The 19,458-nt window shown below is 42.7% G+C and overlaps 1 protein-coding gene across 2 annotated transcripts in view; it reads right to left on the reverse strand.

The window, feature by feature from the left end:
- Positions 1-3,429: 3,429 nt before the first annotated feature.
- Positions 3,430-19,458, reverse strand: part of PRRC2A (proline rich coiled-coil 2A) — a 114,245-nt gene continuing 98,216 nt past the window's right edge. For both annotated transcript variants that reach the window (XM_073598464.1, XM_073598462.1), the window contains 5 exons: positions 18,007-18,102; positions 17,698-17,856; positions 14,840-14,919; positions 10,799-10,862; positions 3,430-3,798 (listed from right to left, as the gene is read on the reverse strand). In XM_073598464.1, coding sequence (XP_073454565.1) covers positions 3,682-3,798; positions 10,799-10,862; positions 14,840-14,919; positions 17,698-17,856; positions 18,007-18,102 — 516 coding nt within the window. In that variant the 3' untranslated portion in view covers positions 3,430-3,681. The remainder of the gene's footprint in view (positions 3,799-10,798; positions 10,863-14,839; positions 14,920-17,697; positions 17,857-18,006; positions 18,103-19,458) is intronic.

The following is a 19,458-nucleotide window of genomic DNA, read 5'->3' on the forward strand; positions in this document are numbered from 1 at the left end:
TTACATATACCCAAGAAGAGGGAGGAAGGTACTTTCAGGGAAAGATATACAGGCACACACTACAGGTGCTGGCCTCCCCCCCTGTGGATTTATGCAGTTATAGTTTTCAGGGGAAGATAGGTACATATTACAGGTGCTGCCAAACTCCCTGAGGAAGCAATCCTGCGAAACGCGATGACGCACAGGGGCTCATGCATGTTTTTGATGCCATACTGTTAAAACATCATTCCTTTTCTTGGGTATATGTAACGTCCATCTCTTCTGGCCATTGCGTGGTCGTCAATGGACGATAACCTTTTTTATATTTTTATATTATATTTTATATTGTTTATTCCTATGTATCTATGTTCAATAAAATCCAATTTTTTAATATAATACATTGTTGTTCCAATCTGTTTCCAAAGTCCGACCTAGAGGGTTTCTTTTTTTTTCTTTTTGAGTGGAAGCAAGCATAAAACATAAACATATTGAGCCTACAGTAGAAGATGACAAGTAAACCCAAACGCCACACCTGATTCCTGTAACTGCTCATACATATGCCATTTAACAAAAGGCCAGAAAGCTGTACAGGAGCAAAAGTCCCAAGAATAAAACATGTAAAGATCACACCAGTCTCATTACCTCTGGTAAAGTTTTGAGCAGTCTTCATTTTGGAGCAATGACAGAAGACTTCCATTTCTCAGAGGCAAGCTTGTCCAGTAAGGACTGGGGGGACCCAGAATCTCAGAGGCTGATAATTCGGAAACTGTGGACAGATCAGACACAGAACCTGCAGGGGAAGGCACAGGAGCACGCCTGTGGCCTCTGGTATAAAAATTAGCAAATAGTCAATTTGGGCCATAAAGTCATGCATGACTGTATTAAAGACCTCAATCAAGAGATCAGAGAAGCTGACCACCTTCATAGGTAAGACTCTGAAGATGGGAAATACTCAAGGATCTGAGGGCCACATGATTCCAGGCTGCAGAAGTTGGCCGCATCAGTGGTACTGCAAGCAGCACCAGAGCCTTATGCCCCCGTACACACAGTCGGATTTTCCAACGGAAAATGTTCGATGGGAGCTTGTTGGAAATTCCGACCGTGTGTAGGCTCCATCGGACATTTTCCATCGGAATTTCCATCACACGAAATTTGAGATCTGGATCTCAAATTTTCTGACAACAAAATCCGTTGTCGTAAATTCCGATCGTGTGTACACCGACGCACAAAGTTCCACGCATGCTCGGAATCAATCAGAAGAGCCGCACTGGCTATTGAACTTATTTTTTCTCGTCTCATCGTACGTGTTGTACGTCACCGCGTTCTTGACGTTCGCAATTTCCGACAAGATTTGTGTGACCGTGTGTATGCAAGACAAGTTTGAGCCAACATCCGTCGGAAAAAATCCATGGATTTTGTTGTCGGAATGTGCGATCGTGTGTACGCGGCATTAGAGTGTGGGGATGTATGTTGGGTGTATGTTGTCTGTTATTTGTGATGTTTTTGTATGAAAACCAATGTTTAGACCCTCAGCGTTAACCCCTTTTGTGGTAAATGTCAGAAAGTGGGAATTTATAAAGTTGCCCAGCAATCTAAGCAAGGAGGTACTCCTGGCACTTATAAAACAAACACATACAGCGCTGGTAAAAATGTGCTAGTCCATAAATATCCTAAATGTAAAGAGCTCTATGCAATACTGATAAGCTTAAATCCATAAATGACACGAGTAGTGGATATTAATATACACTGAGTGCAATATACAAATCAACTATTTGTTCTCCATAAACCTCATACATAAAGTGCAAATTCCAATGAATCTGCAATCAGTATTATACAATTGCTAGTGAAATGGTAAATACTGTATTTATTGGCGTATAACACTCACTTTTTTACCATGAAAATCGGGTGCAAATAGCGTGTGCGTGTTATACGCCAATACTTCAATTTTAGCTGCCTCGGAGGGGACAAGGAGGGGGGCCGGACGAGCGCTGTCAGATTACATACAGCGAGAATCTCCTGTTTACTTGGCAGCCTCTGTAATAGGAAGTCCTGTCTCCTGGGCCGCCATTGGACCACTGTTCTGTCTATCATAGGAGATTCTCTTTGTATGTAATCTGTCGGCGCTCGTCCCGCCCCCTCCCCTCTAGGCTGCAGGTGGACGTCAATCAGGCTGCACTGATGGCAATGGTGAGGCTGCTGCATTGAAGGCAATCGTGAAGCTGTATTGATGTGGATTGATGAGGCTGCAGATGGGCACTGACCCTTATTTTGCTCCAAAGTTGCTTATTTAAAATTTTTGTTTTTTTCCTGAAACTTCCCTCTTAAAATGAATGTGCGTGTTATACGCCGATAAATACGGTATATATTAAAGTGCTAACAAAGTAAATATAGTGCTGATAAATCGTCCTAAATAGATACCAGCTGGGCTACTAGACAATATCACTAGAAGCAGACAGCATCTCTTTAGCATGCGCTGTCAATCCATCCCCATAGATGTTATGCAGTGATGTCTCTAATATAGGAGCCGATATATAAAAGTTCTTGCAGATAGGTCATGTACTTGTGGATGTTGACCCCCAAAAGAAAAGGAAAGGCAATATGGTGAAATATTGTAAAACTGGGAAACCACTTGCGCATCACAGCGCTACTCACAGACTCCCTGGTTGCAATCAGGCATATCAGAATACTTCCGCGATCGCCACTTGCAGCGTGCGTTCCACGGAAACAGGAAATGAGTCACTGGTTGGACGTGAGCCGGATGTTTCGTCGACGCGTTTCGCCCCCTCCCCCAGGGCGTCATCAAAGTCTTGAGCACTTTACATTTAGGATATTTATGGACTAGCACATTTTTACCAGCGCTGTATGTGTTTGTTTTATAATTTTCAAGTACTAGTACTTTCTTACAGCAGCGGTAACATATTTATTATTTTGGTTTATTGTCGCTAGCGCTGCTCTATTCACATATTATCTACTCCTGGCACTTAGTCCATATCTGAACCTGGAATAACCAGAAGGTGACAGACTTCCGGTGTCCCTCAACAGACGAGGGGGAAAATAAAAAAAAAGTATGGAATCCAGAGGGTTAGCATAACAACCACCAAGCAAATGGTATTTTGAAAAGGTGACGGTCAACAATAGCAACTCTCTAATTTAGCTTAGAGCAAATTTACCTTTTGAACATTTCTGACGACAGTATCTGAAACAAGAATAGTCTGTCCAACCAATTCCCTTATTTTCCTACTCTGGCAATATGAAGAGGTGATTAGTTGCTATGTACCTTAATCAATACACCAGGACACAAGACTATTGTCCATCCATTGGACTTATAGCGGGAACCAAATCACACATTGTTGTACTGGTTTCCCAGCAGCAAATGTCTTCTGACCATAGCATCCACCCTTCTCTATATAGGGTCATACTGAAAGATTGTTTTAAAAAAAGTAACAGAGCGGGAGAAAATACTCTTTATTTATCAGAAAAAGGGGACAAAAAACAAAAACAAACAAACAAAAAAAAAAAACAAAATATAAATTTGTTGAGGAGCTTCTGGATGTGGGAAAAATGGAGCAAAACTCTGACGGTAGGAACTTGACAGGGGCTTCTATTGTCAGTCGTAAGAGCCTCTCAACAATCGCTCCCCTTAATGCCTGGGCAAAGGGATATATTTTAAGTGACAGGGACCATATTATGAGGTGACGAGAGTCAAGGTGCCGCTTTTCCATCTGTGTAAGAATCTCTTGTATTTTGGGTTTCATTATCCTGGGTCGGTGGTCTTTCCCAAGATCTGGGGGTCCAGCGGGAAGCATTTGGAGGAAGTACCTAGGGAATAAAAGTTATATAAAAAAAATGTCAGTTATTACCAAGTCACTAAGCTGGACAATACAGGCATATTTATCAAAAGACACCAGACCATTCATTTCAACAACAATCTTCCCATAACATATTGTAGAGCATATGATTTATCTGCAGAAGCCTCGTTTGTGTATATCTACAAAAGCTCAGACTGCTGCTGGGTGCCGCCATCTTGGTTGCAATGTCACCAAGTGAAACACTGGTAATTCCCTTCACTTATCCAATGGCAGCTACATAGAAGGGGGTGAAGGGGGGTGGAGAAGCTGGACTAGCATACAAGATGTACTATATTTAACATTAATTTTGCACTTCCTTGACAAATTTGCTTTGAATCTTGGAGCCAGCTTTTTTTTTTTTTTAAACAAATCTTACGGGTAGAACATGTAACATGTTTCCGAAGAGTAACTTATCCTTTAATCCATTCACAGCCAGAGCAGTTGATGTGTTTTTTTTGCACACGTTTAAAAGATTTTAGGCCTGAAGATTACATAAAACCCACAAACATATTTTCTGAACGCAGAGACCCTAGAGAATAAAAATAGGATTTTTATTACAGCTTACCTGTAAAATCCTTTTCTTGGAGTACATCATGGGACACAGAGCCTTAGGTCACCTTCAGGTGTTGACACTGGTATACCCAATCAAGGAAGTTTACTCCCTATATAACCCCTCCTCCTTCCAGGAACACATCAGTTTTTGTAGCAAAGCAATATACTTAAATCCCAAAAGAGGGGAGGGACCGGTGTGTCCCATGATGCACTCAAAGAAAAGGATTTTACAGGTAAGCTGTAATAAAAATCCTATCGTACATCATGGGACACAGAGCCCAAGTAATTACTTAATGGGACATCCCATAGCAATGCTACTTGAGGGGAGGGAGAGACAATCCAGAGGGTACCCCCAGACTTGAGGACTTATACTGCTGCCTGCAGCATACTGCGCCCGAAGGCGATATCCTTATACCTCCTTACATCCAGCTGATAAAACGTGGTGAATGTATGCACTGAAGACCAAGTTGCGGCCTTACAGATCTGAGCCATGGAGGCCTGATGATGCCCTGCCCAAGAAGCACTAACCACTCTGGTAGAGTGCGCCTTAACTTGAAAAGGGGGAATCTTACCCCTTAAAATTATAAGTTTGAATTATCACTTGCCGAATCCACTTAGCAACAGTGGATTTCAACGCTGCCTGTCCTTTCTTAGGACCCTCCGGCAGAATAAAGAAGACATCAGTCTTAAGAATCTGAGCAGTTGTCTTTAAATAGATTTTCACTGCTCTCACCACATCAAGACAATGTAGTGACTTTTCTTCCCTGGAACATGGTTTTGGAAAAAAAGGATGGCAGGACAATATCTTGTTTCAGGTGGAAACCTGAGACCACTTTTGGCAAAAAGTCTGGACGAGGGCGTAAAACCACTCTGTCCTCATGAAAATGCAAATATGGCTCTTTACAAGAAAGAGCAGCTAATTCCGAAACCCTCCTTGCTGAGGATATAGCAACCAATAATACCAACTTCCTTGTCAGAAGGACTAAAGAAATATGCTGTATTGGCTCAAATGGCTGTTTTTGTAACACTGACAAAACGAAGTTCAAGTCCCAAGGGCTCAAAGGTGATTTAATTGGCGGATTAATCCGCATCACCCCCTGCATGAAACCCCAGACTAAAGAATGGAGTAGCAAGCGGTCTTTAAAATAAAAATCGATAAGGCTAAAACTTGGCCCTTAATAGTACTCAAGGCCAACTTCATCTCTACGCCTACTTGTAGAAAGGCAAGAATTCTGCTTATGATATATCTCCGAGGGTGCCAACCCTTGGATTCACACCAGGAAACATAAGCCTTCCAGACTCTATAAATGCATACATCTGGAAGTTGGTTTCCTTGTATTAATCAAAGTAGAGATAACTGACCCGGAAAGCCCACATTTACTCAGAATGTGGGATTCAATAGCCAGGCCGTTAAATTTAGCGTTTGTAAAGTAGGGTGAATATCGGCCCCTGTGAGAGCAGGTCTGGCCTTAGTGGAAGGGACCATGGATCCTCCACTGCCATCTTTACGATTTCTGCGTACCATGACCTTCTGGTCCATGATGGTGCTGCCAGAATTACCGGTTTCTTTCCAGCTTGATCCTGCAAATAAGTTGAGGCAGCAATTGAATAGGGGGAAATGCATAGATCAGTGAGAACTGATCCCACGGTATCACCAACGCATAACAGATTCTTTAGTAACCACCAATTGAGGCTTTGGGACACCCTTGGGGACAGCCGCATTGGCAAGTCCAAAGCTTGGATCGTTTTGATCCAAGCAGATAGAATACTGTTTTGCAACAGTCTCGAATGGAACTGGGCATAGGGAACTGCTTCGAATGAAGCCACCATCTTTCCTAACAACCTCATGCAAAGGAGAATGGAGGGATCTCCTTTTGACCTGACCCTCCGCACCAACTCTCTTATGGAGTTGTTTTTTGCCTGGCCAAGAACACCTTTTTCTGGGCTGTATCTATGATCAGACCCAAATACTCCAGCTTTTTTAGCAGTTTTAAGGGAGACTTCTCTAGGTTGAGAACGCAACCCAGACTTTTCCAGGTAACTGGTTGTAATGCGTACACCATTTGGTCTATTAGCAATAGATCGTCTAGGCATGCCAAGACTGTTTATGCCCGGTGCCCTTAACATGGCTAGAGGCGGGCTAGCACTTTTGTGAAAACTCGGGGTGCTGTAGCTGGCCCGAAGGGCAAGGCTACAAACTGAAATGCTGCTGTTCTACTTCAAATCGCAGAAACCTTTGGTGAGCAGGAAATATATGGACATGCAGATATGCATCCCTGATGCCGATAGTTGCCAGAAGAAACCACTGACCTGATTTACTCCACAGAAAGGAGGCGATGTTCAGCAACGGATTTAGATTCTTTAGATCTAGAAATGGATCTGTTGAATTTCTGCGTGGATCTGTACATGTACATGAAACGCATGAAAAAGGTAGTGAAGGTTTTAAGGAACCTAAGAAGAAACAGATCAGCTGACTCTACTAGAGGTAGGTTGAAAGAGGCACGAACCATCTCTGTAAGAGATTTGTACCAGCAATCTCTCAGATTGCGAGGCTGAAAAAGGTTCAACTCCAGTTGTTTCCTTCACAGAGGAGTAATCGGTTTGCCTTTCTTCCTGATCACCTGAGGGTAACCCCTCATCCTCTACCCACTGTTCCCTTGATAAGGGGTCTAAGGTGGTGATCTAACACGCTTCCTATCCTTTTGGATAGCAGATGCGTTTAAAGTCGTTAATTTTCCTTCTAGGCCCTGCAGGGCGGGGGAAAAATGCATTTTCAATCATGTATATAGGGGGTGAATGTTTTCTGTGCCTGGGCCTGACCCTGAGGCTTTTCTCTAGAGTCTGACGATGGAGGCCGTCGCCACTGCCTAGAGGCAGCTGCCCCTGGCGCAGGGGAAGGAGTCAGTTTAAATAAAAGGACGTTTATACCTTCTTTTGGGCAAGAGAGAACCTTTCCCACTAGAAATCATTTGGATGTATTTGACCAAATCCTCCCCAAATAGTCACTCCCCATGAAAGGGGAAACTAGTCAAAAGCTTTTTGCAAGGTGCTTCCTGACAAACTTTTTAACCACAGGGTCCTACGCATGTGTTTTAGCACAAGCACAAGGCGGGACACTTGGTGAATAGAGTCTTTCATGGCGTCTATGGCAAAACATAGCGCCTTTGGTAGTTCGGGTAACTCACAGGCCTGTTGTGCAGGGACCTCCCTAAGGGCCTCTTTCAACTGGTCCTTTAGGGACTGACAGATGCCTATTGCAGCGACTGCAGGCTGAGAAATGGCAATGGCCAAGGAAAAAGAGGATTTTAACAGAAATTCAAACTGTTTATCTGTTGGATCCTTAAGCATTTGTGCATTGTCTACTGGACAAGTTAAATTTTTATTGATGCTAGAAATCGCAGCACCTACTGCTGGTACTTTCCATCTTTTGTGAATTTCTCCTCCATGGGATTGAGAACTGAAAATCTCTTTGGAGGGAGAAAATGTTTATCCGGATGATCCAATTCAGCATAAATAAGCTATTCTAGTAATGCATGGACCGGAAACACATGAAAAGGCTGTAAAGGTTTTAAAGAACCCAAGGAATGGACCGAACTTTCAGCTGACTCTGTTAGGGGTAGCATGAAAGTGGAACAAACCATCTCCGTAAGAGTTTGTACCATCAATCTCTCAGATTGCAAGGTTGCATAAGGTTCATCAACTGTTGTTTCCCCCTGCAGAGGAATAATCGGCTTGTTTTTATACGTGATCGCCTAAGGGTAATACCTCATCCTGTGCCCACTGTTCCCTTAGTAAAGGGTTTGAGGTGGGGGAAGGGGATCTAGCACGCTTCCTATCCACTTGGATGGAGGATGCGAGTACAGCCGCTAATCTTCCTTCTAAGCCCTGCAGTGCAGAGGAAAATGCATCATCAGTCACGTATACAGGGGCTGAAGTGTGAGAAGCAGTTGCATCACCAATAGGTTCCAATGACTCACCCTGGCTTGCCATATCTCGTATCTCCGGAGAGGATGACAGTTTGGAGGCATGACTGGAGTTGCCAGCGCCTGGGGTGGAATTTTTGGCACCCTTGTGGTAGCTCTGGAAGTCACAATGCTAAGCACAATAGCAGAGGCACTTTAAGACAAATATACTATTTGCTGAGCAATAGTCTAGCTATAAAGTTACCATACAGATCAATTTCTGAAGCTGAATAACAATTGTATTTCCTGTACTGGAAATGCCTTTATACACCGTTTATGTGACCAAGCGCTCCTGTGTCCTGTGTGATAGCCTCTTCACTTCAGCTGCTCTTGATAGAGACTTTCTGTCATAAGAGCGTCAGCTTTATATGAGAGACTTCAGGTGTGAGCCTAATTACTTCCCAGTGTGTGCGCTGTGTGCTCCACGTGGATGCCGAGTCCTGCACACGGCGCCGCCTGTCTTAGATCACGCCCCCTTTCAGTGACCCGCCCTCCTCCTTTCAAATTAACTTTAGCCCCTGCGCACGGCACGCATTCGGGGCTGTAATGCAGAAGCAGAGGAGGCTGCCGCCGCCATTTGGCGTTCCTGACAGTTTCACTGTATGGGCGCAACAAGCTTTAAACAGGCAACTAAAACATAATAAAATGTTATTAAACTGCTTCTGGCTGCTGCTAAACCTCCCAAACCGGAACAAAGCTCCGCTTGATGTATAAAAAAAAGCCAAGCCGCCCTCCTCGGGTGGGATATATATTTAGCAGTTGAAACTTATATTCTCATTAAGTGTAAATCAGTTTAGCACTGACACATTGCCAAATACTTAAATATGCAATACTACCCAAATGATGTAGTACAGCTTTTACATTGCTGTACCCCCAGCCCCTTAGTTTCCCCAATTGGGGGGGGGAACATTTTGTTCAATGCAAACCGCCCCGTGCAATTGGGACCACACAAGCTGTTGTAACTGGACAGAGCTGCTGAGAAACAATGTAATAAGGTATGTGTATCTTTAATCCCTCTAGAGGAGATTTTAAGGCATTACAATGTTTTCATATGGAAGAAAAAAAAAAAGAGGCATAGGTGGACTTTGCAGTTCCTAAGCTTCTTCCTTACCTTTTCCTCGCTGCAGGATCTGCTGAAACAGACCGATCCAAACTTCACCCATCATGGCGGGCAGCGTTAGTAACCTTCAAAGGCCGGGTCCCTATTATAGGGGTTCCACTTCTTTGGACCTATATAGCACCCCTCAGGACAACTTTAGGTAATGTAGCAAGACCAAAAAGAGTCCTGGTTCCTAGGGTCCAGTCCTCAAAGAGAAGCATTACAGGCAAAACCTCGCTCTTCTTTGCGAGGCCCGGGTACCATCCTGTGGCCTCAGTGGCTTGGATGGATCCAGTTGTGGAGGTTTTTTAAATCCAGCATGGATCCCTCCTGAAGCTCCTCAGAGCTCACTCGTGACCAACACCTTAGACACTGGCGAAAAAACTAATGTGCTCCTGGAAGGAGGAGGGGTTATATAGGGAATGAACTTCCTTGATTGGGTATACCAGTGTCAACACCTGAAGGGGGCCCATAACCCATTAAGTAATTACTTAGGCTCTGTGTCCCATGAGGTACGATAAAGAAATAGTGGTAGTTCCAATTTTTTATGCCAAATGATATTACCAAAAAGGTCTAGGAAACAAACACTTCAGTAAAAAACACATTAAAAGTTAATTTTTGGAGGCACAAAAACACAATATATTACCTAATAGATACCAAACATGTCAACCATTAAATCTGTGTGCGCCGTGAAATGGCGGCAAACTTCAGTACCCTATATTTTCTATAGGCTACCACTGAAAAGCCCCCTATAGGTCATCAGTTTGGCTTTACAAAGGAGGTCTGGTGCTAGAATTATTGCTCTCATTCTGACGTGTGCGGCAATATATAACATGTATCCCAATCAACGTTTTCAGGTGTGTGTGGGGGGGTATTTTATGTGCTTGGGTGTAACTAATTTTTTTACAATGAAAAAAGAAAACTGTGCTACACTGAATGAAATGCAATACACATTGCACTGCATTACATTCTTTCCTGACCCCGATGGCCCAGGAAACGGTCAATGAGGACCTGGAAGTGAGATCATGCTCTATGCCGGTCCCAGGCAAGCGGAGCTCAGGATACCTATGGGGGGGAGGCGCGGGCGGCCTAAGGACATTTCTTGGCGCCTTTTGCAACCTGGTGTCTGAGGTTTGTTGAGCCCTGAACCATCAGCGGATTACAATTATACTTTATGGCAGGTCCAGCTTCACTCCCAGGTATTCATGGGTCTTGCTGCTGGGGATTTACATAGAATGAAGCCAAAGCAGCACAGCAAAATAATCACCACCATTTAGGATGAGATATGGGTCTTGGAGGGCCATGATTCTTACCAACAGCACTGCATGAGGAGCATATGAAAGGGATAATGGACTAACCTGCTGATAAACATCTAGGCGCTGATTGCGGACAACTCCATAGCTTGAATGTGATGATTTTGTCCTAAACACAAAAAGGAAATGTGAGAGATATCCAAATAATACCTTCCTAAAAAGAGAAGGTGAACTAAAAAGGTAAATCATCACATCCTGAATAAAGGCAGCCTTTCTGGTACCTGCAAGCAAACATTTGAATGAACTTTGAATGAAACATTGGTTTCATTTTCAATGCCCTCTTTTTTATTATTATTTATATAAAAAAAAAAAAAAAATATATATATATATATATATATATATATATATATATATATATATATATATATATATATATATATATATAAAAACACAGCTGGTAAAGCTACCAAAAAATATAAAACGTAAGGGACTGAAAGTGAATACGGTTACTGACTGTGACAGACCTAGCCGGGAGAGAGACTTTTGGAGGGGACTGAATGCTAGCCTCTTGCCAATCGAATGTGGGCCCTGGCATTTGGGGGAATGGTGCTCTTTGTGAGCTGTGTGCCTGGGGACCCTTGAGGTGGTATTACTGTGGATTTGGGTCCTGGTCCCCCAGGACACACAGACTCTGGGGACCCTGGATTTGCCATATTAGAAATACTGGCTGATTCATAATGCTGGGATAAATACTGTTAGGAGATGCTGATGTCAATTCCAGCCACCTGTCTGTCTGTTGCCTGATAGAATGTGTATTGTAAATAAGTCTCTAGTATGGGATCTAAGAGTCATTAGATCCCCATTGTGGTTTGTGTTAATTAACTCTGCTATTGTGATAATATTGATTGGGTTTTCTGAGCTACAAGACGGCCAGTCTGGCCTAAAGGTCATGTCTGAGTCATCTAGGCTGTCTAAAGGGATTAGTTAATTAGACCATGTTAATTAGGTATGTTCAGAGTAATACGAGCAGGAGGTATACACCTCCTCTTTTATTGTATAAAAAAAGAGCCTGTATTTTTCAATAAAAGAGATTCCTAGTTGAACTTACATACAGCCTGCCTGGTGTTTGTTCTGAGCTACACAACTGGATTAGAACGGCACATAGCTGTAGTTCTAGTCCCAGAGCATCGGATGACCGAACCATCAGATGTTGCGATCTGCAATCTGATTCTATAGCCGCAGAGGAGTGTCGGGAGAGTGGAACCGAGCGAGCAGGGGCTTGTTACACTGACTAACTATGGTCAGCTTACAATATACACAAAAAAATGGCAGACAAAAAAAAAAGGACCATATGACAGGCTCTAATGGACCAAAAAAAACCAAAACAAAATCACTCAACTAAGAAATCTAGATAATATTTTGTATATTCAAAAAAGGTTTTTCATATTAACAAAAATAATAAATATAACCACCTTCCACCATCATAAAAAAAGACAATGTTGTCTTTAGTACAAAAGAGTATGTCTAGATATCATACGCACATTCATACATCCTAAATCACAGAATACATGCCATCGGCCTTCTGAAATTAGCATTGGGGACTGTATTACACGCCCTCCCAAACAGTTCTCCCATGAGATAAATTGCAGGGCTGTGGTGCACCACCTCTGAAATAGCACAGGACCTGTGACCACATTCCTCATACTCCTGTTGGCAACTGACAGCACTGCACAAATCAAGCAGGCTTAAATAGCACATTGGGACAGCTGGGTATAATTGGCAAAACTATTCACCATTAAAGCCAACAATAACCAGATAATTATATCGGGCACACTAGGAACAATTAAGAGCAGCTTAGAGATGATGGAGAGGCTGTAGTGAGTTGTTGAGTGTAATTCAGAAGAGGGAGAACACTCAGTAAAGCACAGTGAATTCATATTACGTTGTCACTCTCAAACCACCTTTAACCCTTTCATGACTAAGCCTATTTTTGAAATTTGGTGTTTACAAGTTAAAATCCATATTTTTTGCTAGAAAATTACTTAGAACCCCCAAACATTATATATATATATTTTTTAGCAGAGAATCTAGAGAATAAAATGGAGATTGTTGCAATATTTTATATCACACGGTATTTGTGCAGCGGTGTTTTAAACGCAAATTTTTGGAAAAGGGACACTTCCATGAATTTTAAAAAATCCAAACAGTAAAGTTAATCCAATTTTTTTGTATAATGTGAAAGATGATGTTACGCCGAGTAAATAGATACCAAACATGTCACGCTTTATAATTGCACGCACTCGTGGAATGGCGACAAACTATGGTAGCTATGAATTTCCATAGGCGACGCTTTAAATTTTTTTTACGGTTACCAGGTTAGAGTTACAGAGGAGATCTAGGGCTAGAATTATTGCTCTCGCTCTGACGATCGTGGCGATACCTCATATGTGTGATGTGAACACCGTTTACATATGCGGGCGCGACTTCTGTATGCGTTTTCTTCGCTGCGAGTGCTCGCGGGGACGGGGACGCTTTAAAAAAATTGTTTTGTTTTTTTTATTTATTTTTATACTAATAAATGGTGTTTAAAAAAAAAAAGTTTTTTTTTTACTTTTATTGCTGTCACAAGGAATGTAAACATCCCTTGTGACAGTAATAGGTGGTGACAGGTACTCTTTATGGAGGGTCGGGGGGTCTAAAAGACCCCCCATCCCTCCTTTACACTTAAAAGTATTCAGATCGCCGAAAACGGTGATTCTGAATACTATGTATTTTTTTTTAAATTCGGCGCCATTGGCAGCCGAGTAAACGGGAAGTGACGTCATGACGTCGCTTCCGCGTTTACACTGAGAAGGCTGGAACGAAGCCGCCCACAGCTTCGTTCCAGCACGCCCCCAGTTGCCGAAGGTACCCGATTGGACACCGGGCCTCCCGATCGCACGGGAGGCCCGGTAAGAGTGGCGGGAGGCGTCGGGAGGGGGGGGGATGTCCCCTCCCGCTCCTCCGGTATAACAGCCGAGCGGCTTTTAGCCACATCGGTTGTTATATATGGGTAGCCGATCGCCCGCTCTAAACAACGGTACCGGGATGATGCCTGCAGCTGCGGGCATCATCCCGGTATAACCCCCGAAAGCCGAGTACGCAGATATGCGTACGGTCGGCGGGAAGGGGTTACACTGCCTGCCAAAAGCCCTAAAGTAGATTTACTGCTACAGGGTGGCCCACTGTGCAGAATCATATATATATAATAATTTTCTTTTTATATATACACGTGATCCAGCACTTTCGGGTATCCGGTGCGAGTGCACGCTGGCTCGCTCCCACTGTAATTCTACACAGCAGGAGCTGATCAGTGAGTCCCGCGGACCCAATGTCCACCGGCACCCAGTGGGGAAAAAAAAATGGCCTGGTCATGAAGGGGGGTAATTCTTTTGGAGCTGAATTGGTTAATTATGTAGCAAACCAGCAGAATATAGTCTTTGGAAAGGGAGAAGCATATAATAGCAACCATAGGATGTGATTGACTTATGCATCTCAAGTGTCTCCACAGCACCTCCATATATGATCAGCAGGACACAGCATGAAGCAGGGGATGTGGATGGAGAGAAGGCAAGCAGCAAATATGTAATGGAATATCCTCCACAGTCAAACTCCAGCCACAATCAATCAACCACTGCCAGAGCATGCATATTTGATTATCCCAATTACATCATCATCATGCTTTAAAAATGTTTGAAGGGGCAGAGAGGTCAGTTCCTAATGACTTAGGCACAATACGACGACTACATTTCCCAAGAGCCTTTTCCTTACATACAATATGTGGGCAGGCACCTGGGAGTCAAGGCAGCAACATTGTTTTGCTGGAAAAAAAATATTATATTTATATAGAGAAGGACAGATTAGGGGCAGGCATAGGCAGATATTTTTAAGGGATTAAAAAAAAAAAAAAAAATAGTAGAATGTGCTCAGTTTCCAGGGATTTTTTTTTTTTTTTTTTTAAGACCATGCATGTTTACCGATTTTCGCTGGCACCCGAAAAAAAAACAAAAAAAACAAAAAAAAAAAAAAAGTCCTATTTATTTTACTTTTGTGTTTAGATTTCAAGATGGCTCAATGGAAACATATAAAAAAGGTCATTATCCTTACCTTCCTCCTGCTGCATGGATACCGGCTCCGACACTTTGTAGATTATCTGGCTGCTTCACATCCAACGAATGGCTCTGATACTGCAAACGAACAGACAAATGTATGTGTGATTATACAGTAGTGTTTTTCACATTGCACGGGGTGAAACCCCTGAAAATGTTGCAAGATTCTTGCTATACAAATAATCCTCTATGTATAGTGATTGTCTGACTTGACTGGGGACAATTTAAAGACCCCTTTCCCACGGGCACTGAAGCCCAAACACCGTGGTTGAGCAGTTTCTTTACATGGAAACTGCTGCATAAACAAACGCCTCCAATCCAAGCACTACTCACCATTTAATAGTAAATTGCTATTTCTGCCTATAACCTGGTGCAGAGTCAGCTGGGTGTTGATGTCTTTCTTAGCTCTAACTCTTCCCCGTGTGTCCTTATCCTCTTCTCTCCTCACTCTCGATGTACCTGCTACTTCTATTCTGCTGGACCTCTACACTTTCGTGAATATTACCCATTTATTCCAGAGTAGGCTTGTCAATATATTTCCACAACAAGCTCATTTTAAAAAGTGCCACGTGATCTGCTGTGGTTGATATAACTAAAACAATTCTCTGCTTATGAGATTATATATACTCTACAAAGTTAATGGAATACACTTCTTCTTACATTTATAACATAGCATGTGTGTGCTGTACAATTTATATTTGGTGCTACAAGTTCTACATTTCAATATTAGTTATGCACCAACATTTTGGCCATCGAAAATCGGGTTTTCAGCGTTGTGCCAAAAGACAAAAAACGCCCAAGATTGTGCAGCAATTTTACCTTGCTTAGAAAACACAACAATGCAACAAGCAGGACTTTTAACACCGCTTTAAAAGGGTGCCGATAATGGCGGACAATAAATTCATATTTATTTAAATTCATGATATTATTTAAAAAGCTTAAAAACATTATGCTTTTATAACCACTTTAAAATGATTGTAAAGTGTCATGGTATACTTACCTTCTCTGTGCAGTTGGTTTTGCACAGAGCAGCCCTGATCCTCCTCTTCTCGGGTCCCTCTTCGGCTCTCCTGGCCCCTCCCTCCTGTTGGGTGCCTCCACAGCAAGCAGCCTGCTATGGGGCTGAGCTGAGTCACAGCTCCCTGTGTCCATTCAAACATGGAGCTGTGACCCATCACCGCCCCTTTTCTATTCTTATTGGCGCACTGACTTTGATTGACAGCAGCGGGAGCCAATGAGGAGGGGAATCCTGGACAGCCTACAACATCGCTGGAGCTAGAGGAACCTCGGGTAAGTGTTAGGGGGGTTGCTGCACACAGAAGGCTTTTTATCTTAACGCATGAAATGCATTAAGATAAAAAACCTTCTGCCTTTACAACCACTTTAAGTGTATCCTGAATTTTCGGTTTTGGTACCAAAATGTTTTTAGTGCACCTCTATTCAATGTACATAATATTCTACATGTAATACTTCATATTCCCATCGCGCACGTTCCTGGATAAGCTTTCAAAGTTTGGGTGCTGCAGCAAAAACGAGCTGGATGCTGGTTCAAGTCACAAAGTAGATATTTGCTAGCACACCATGGATCGACACAAAGTACCGTCCAAACTGATTATTTATTGCATGATCACAACAGAGTGCAACGTTTCGGAATCACGCAGGACCCCTTCGTCAGGCATGTGATGATATTCTACACGAACGCATAATACTCACTTTATTGAACGTTATACAGCTATCACTGCCTCTCCTTTCCAGAGTAAGCCACTGGATTTTATCACTTAAAGGATAAGCACACCTTTACAAAAATAAAAAAATAAATAAAAAAAATGTATATTTTTTTTCAGGTAAAAAAGTATGCATTTATTATTTATGTTAGAAGTCTGTAAAGCACTGCACCCACGATCAGCAAATTGTGGGTGTTATGCCACTGTCTGTGTAGCTGTCTGCTCGTACCTCTGATACAGGCAGTTATAGCCTAACAGGAAGCTCAATAAACTACCCAGAGTGCTCAACAAGCACCCTGGTAGTTCATTGAGAACTACAGTCTGACAAACCCAAAGGCTGTCTGTACTTTTAGTTTTCACATTCACAAAACACTGTGAATGAATGACGCAGCCGGGTGGAAGAAAACAGGGGATTGGGGGATATAAGTGTAAAAAAGGTGAACTTATCCTTTAAGCTGCCCATACACGGTTTAAAATTCTGCTGATTCAGCAGGGACCGGATGAATTTTGATATATGTATGGGCAGGCTCATTGTACCAAATTTGATCTATTGATCAACTTGGTTACAAATAGCCTGTCGAATTTTTGCCATGCGATTACAGCCGGCAGTTATCGCTGATTGCAGCAATTATGTTTTGCCAGCCAGGAAGGCTTACACCGGTAGAATACAATAGCACTGTGGGAAGCATTCCATCAGTCCGTGCTCATGGGGGAATCAAGCGATTTTCTTTCCTTCCACCCATGGTGGAAGAAAAGAAAATCAATTCATCAATGGCTTGCCTTACAATCCCACCTGAATCAACATTCTGGTAATGAGCATAAAAAGGGAAAAAGTGACTGACCAATTCCCTGCATACCCCTAAGGTTATTGAGCCACCAATAGGGAAACAATCAAAGCCTTAAAATGGATGTAAACCCTCCTATCTTTTTTAGCCAAGGAAGCTACCATCTTGGCCTCTGTTTAATCTTCAACTGCCATGATGCTGCACATGTGATCAGTTATGTCCCCAGCCACTGGATGGTTTAACGGTTTGGTTGAGAGCACAACCAATGTGACCGCAAGCTGGGAATGTAACTTTTTTTTAAACTGTTAATTTGATGGGTTTATTTCCTCTTTAACAGATAGCCTCACCTCATTTCTGACACCGTGCGACATTCGGCCTGTAGCAGAGAGTTGATGAAGTGGAGGCAATGTCTGACCTACAGTGACAAGTGAAGGCTGCTGGGCTGCAGATGATAAGGATCCAAATCCCATGACTGGAAGAGGAGCGTCCACCATAGACAGAAGAACCTGAAAAAACAGAGTGATAATTCAATTATATAGCAGCAGGAAGGGCAGACATCTCCTCCTCTATACACTTGCACAGGTACAGTACACACAATAGTGTCACCTCCTCCTCAAACAATGTTACCAATACTCTCTGCATGAAACTGAACACACATGTGCCTGTTGTGTAGGAGCTGTAGGTAGGTATCCACTCTGACCACCATGAAGAGACGAAAAATAATCAGATGCAGATGTCATATCCTGCCGGACCTGAATAGGGAGAAATAAACATTACAGTCCATTCCATCTGTGCTGAAACTTAATACTTCCACTCTGCCCCAAAGTGACAAAAACTGGTTGTCAGTATTTAAAACACTAAAATAATATGAAGTCTACAAGTGTAACTTTCTGACAAACTTGTCATCAAATATGATCAACCAACCAATGGCTACATGGGTCTTTTATAGAAACATTTTTCCTACTACAGGAGGTTGAGAGCATTAGCCCAATGAGATGATCATCCTGGAGTACACCTAAATAGAAAAAAATGCACAAGAATCTTTTAAATTGGGGAATGTTCAATCGAGTAATCTCCTGCTCCAATAGAAGTTTATGGAGAAGAGAGGAGTTTGAAAAGCTCATTGTTTCTGCTACATAATTTATCTGCAGCACTGTGAAAAGGTGGGAGACTGACTGCACTCTTACGTACAATTTTACATTAAAGAGGACCTGTAGTGTAGATCCTGTGCCCAAAAAAAAATCTTAATGCGTATTGCCTGTAAAATGTATTGCCTGTAAGATCCTAGCAGCTGATTTTTTCCCCCCATGCCTTTTTTTTTCCACTCGGTCTCTGTTTGTAGGTGGCTGTCTTCTTAGATGTTGCTACCTTATATCAGAGTTGCCCACCTAATGACTGGTGATCTGATGAATTATGGAGGAATGAGGAATAATCAAGAAGAGAAGGAGATTGAGAAGCGAAAATAACAGAATAAATGAAGCAGTAGCAGATCCTTATATGTACAGCTTCCTTTCCAGCAAGAAAAGTTAGCAGAACAATAGTGACATCACCAAATCTTGTGAGACTAGCAGTCAGATGAAGCAGTGTCTTGTATCTCAGATATAAAGCTTTGAGGCTTTAGGCACAGTCACATATATGAAGAAAACCCTATTTTTCCAGTAACTTGACAAAGCACGCAAGTGTGCGAAACCGCTAGTCACGGCAACAGGGACGCCCTGCTCCACGTTGGGCGTGGCTGGTTCCTTCTTAGACACCTCAGTTCTGGCTTGTCTTCGGTGAGGCCCCCTTCCTTCGACGCTCACCACGGAGCTTTTTCCCCTGGACACAGTCAGCTGCTTGGCTCTATTCACATCGCCAATGCCAGTGACACCATCTTTCTTTGCCGGCGGGTCTGGCTCTACACACCACACACTGCAGCTGGCGTGTCCTTGTGGCTTTCCATGGTCGGTGTCCCTTGGTTGGTTGGTTGTCCCGGTCGGTCCTAGTGATCCATCAGTGCCTGAGCCAGCCTTACAGCCTTGTGGTAATGTTCTTATTCAAATGATTTGGAGGAGGCTGAGAGCAGCATAGTGTACTTTTTTTTTTTTTAATTAGTCTCCTACGGTAGA

Source organism: Aquarana catesbeiana, linkage group LG09 (genome assembly GCF_042186555.1).
Source record: "Aquarana catesbeiana isolate 2022-GZ linkage group LG09, ASM4218655v1, whole genome shotgun sequence".
NCBI classification, from domain to species: Eukaryota; Metazoa; Chordata; class Amphibia; order Anura; family Ranidae; genus Aquarana; species Aquarana catesbeiana.